This window comes from Perkinsus marinus, assembly GCF_000006405.1.
Source record: "Perkinsus marinus ATCC 50983 genomic scaffold scf_1104296928308, whole genome shotgun sequence".
Classification (NCBI taxonomy): domain Eukaryota; phylum Perkinsozoa; order Perkinsida; family Perkinsidae; genus Perkinsus; species Perkinsus marinus.
In genome coordinates, this window is record NW_003216853.1 from 1 (window position 1) to 1,156 (window position 1,156).

The 1,156-nt window shown below is 48.4% G+C and overlaps 1 protein-coding gene across 1 annotated transcript; it reads left to right on the top strand.

Moving 5' to 3' along the window:
• Positions 1-488: 488 nt before the first annotated feature.
• On the top strand, positions 489-968 carry Pmar_PMAR028117 (hypothetical protein; the record flags this gene model as incomplete). Its single annotated transcript, XM_002788333.1, has 3 exons — positions 489-668; positions 712-764; positions 812-968. Coding segments are annotated over 3 exons (390 nt in total), but the record flags the coding sequence as incomplete, so codon positions are not given.
• Between the last annotated feature and the right edge of the window lie 188 nt (positions 969-1,156).

Here is a 1,156-nt window from a genome sequence, read left to right on the forward strand (position 1 = left end):
ACCCTGTTCGCTAAGCGAACAGCAGAGGTCTCGATAGAGCTAGTTCGGTGGAGGGTCCGCGCTATTATTCGGGCCGTTATGGTCGCAGCAGACTGGCTAATTGATCAGCCTGCAATTTACTAGAAGATTGCATACCACAGTGCGTCTCTTATAACCTACATGGTCGTATATAGTATTCTGGAACACCGTGTCTCGCACGTGTCTTCAGGCGGTGCGATAATGACATCCGATTTTTGAGCCGTTTTCTCTGCATGCGATATGGAGTCCAATAGTGCCGGATCAGGAGAGCAAAGATTCAACTCCCAACTCCCCATGGTTAAAAAATTAAGGCGCTGTGCAATTTACGCAATCTTCGGATTGTGCGTACTGAATACTGCAATAAGATGATTCCCGTAGTCTTAAGGAAATGCTTTCCGCCTCGGAAAGAGCGCAACGCTCAATGCTCAAATATCTAATTCCACCTCATCATTACGCGTTGCCGACACATTATGCGCATAGGCATCATCATTCTCGGCTGTTTCACTGCGAACAATGAGGCTGCAGTGAATAAGAAACTAACTCCGGATTCTCCGAGTGCGTTGGAGATGACGTTCGGAGAAGCCAGACCTGAAGACAGATTCCTTGGGAGGAAGCTGCGCCATCCAGCGTGTGTCGCGGTGGCCGGAAGAGTGAGTGAGAATGACTAAGAGGAGTGTTGAATGTTGTTGGCAGGAAATCAGAGGCTACGTTGAGTACACCATCTCAGAGTTGAAGGGCTTGGAAAGGTAGAGGACGCATCAGTTTCCTCTAGGAACTGACAAGATATCTTCAGGACCCTTGACGATGATGAAATGGGTGATGATGACGTTTTCGAAGCTCCCGCCGATGAGAACATGATCTTCACTAAACAGGCTGAGATCGACAATTTCCACATCAAGAAGGCGTGGCAGAACAGGTTGCCGGAGTTCTTGAAGTTCTGTCAAAAACAAGTGAGGATCCTCAGCAGACGTTCGGTGTGATCGTCATCTCAGATCGCGAGGAGCTTTCCACAAGTTGGTGTGATTCGTATACGTGTCAGAGAGCCGAATAAGGATCCGGTGGAGAAAGCAGACTTCCAGCGAGTGAGCAGTGGTAAGCTCTTTCCGAGTGGACGTCTATTTTGGACTACTCCAGAATT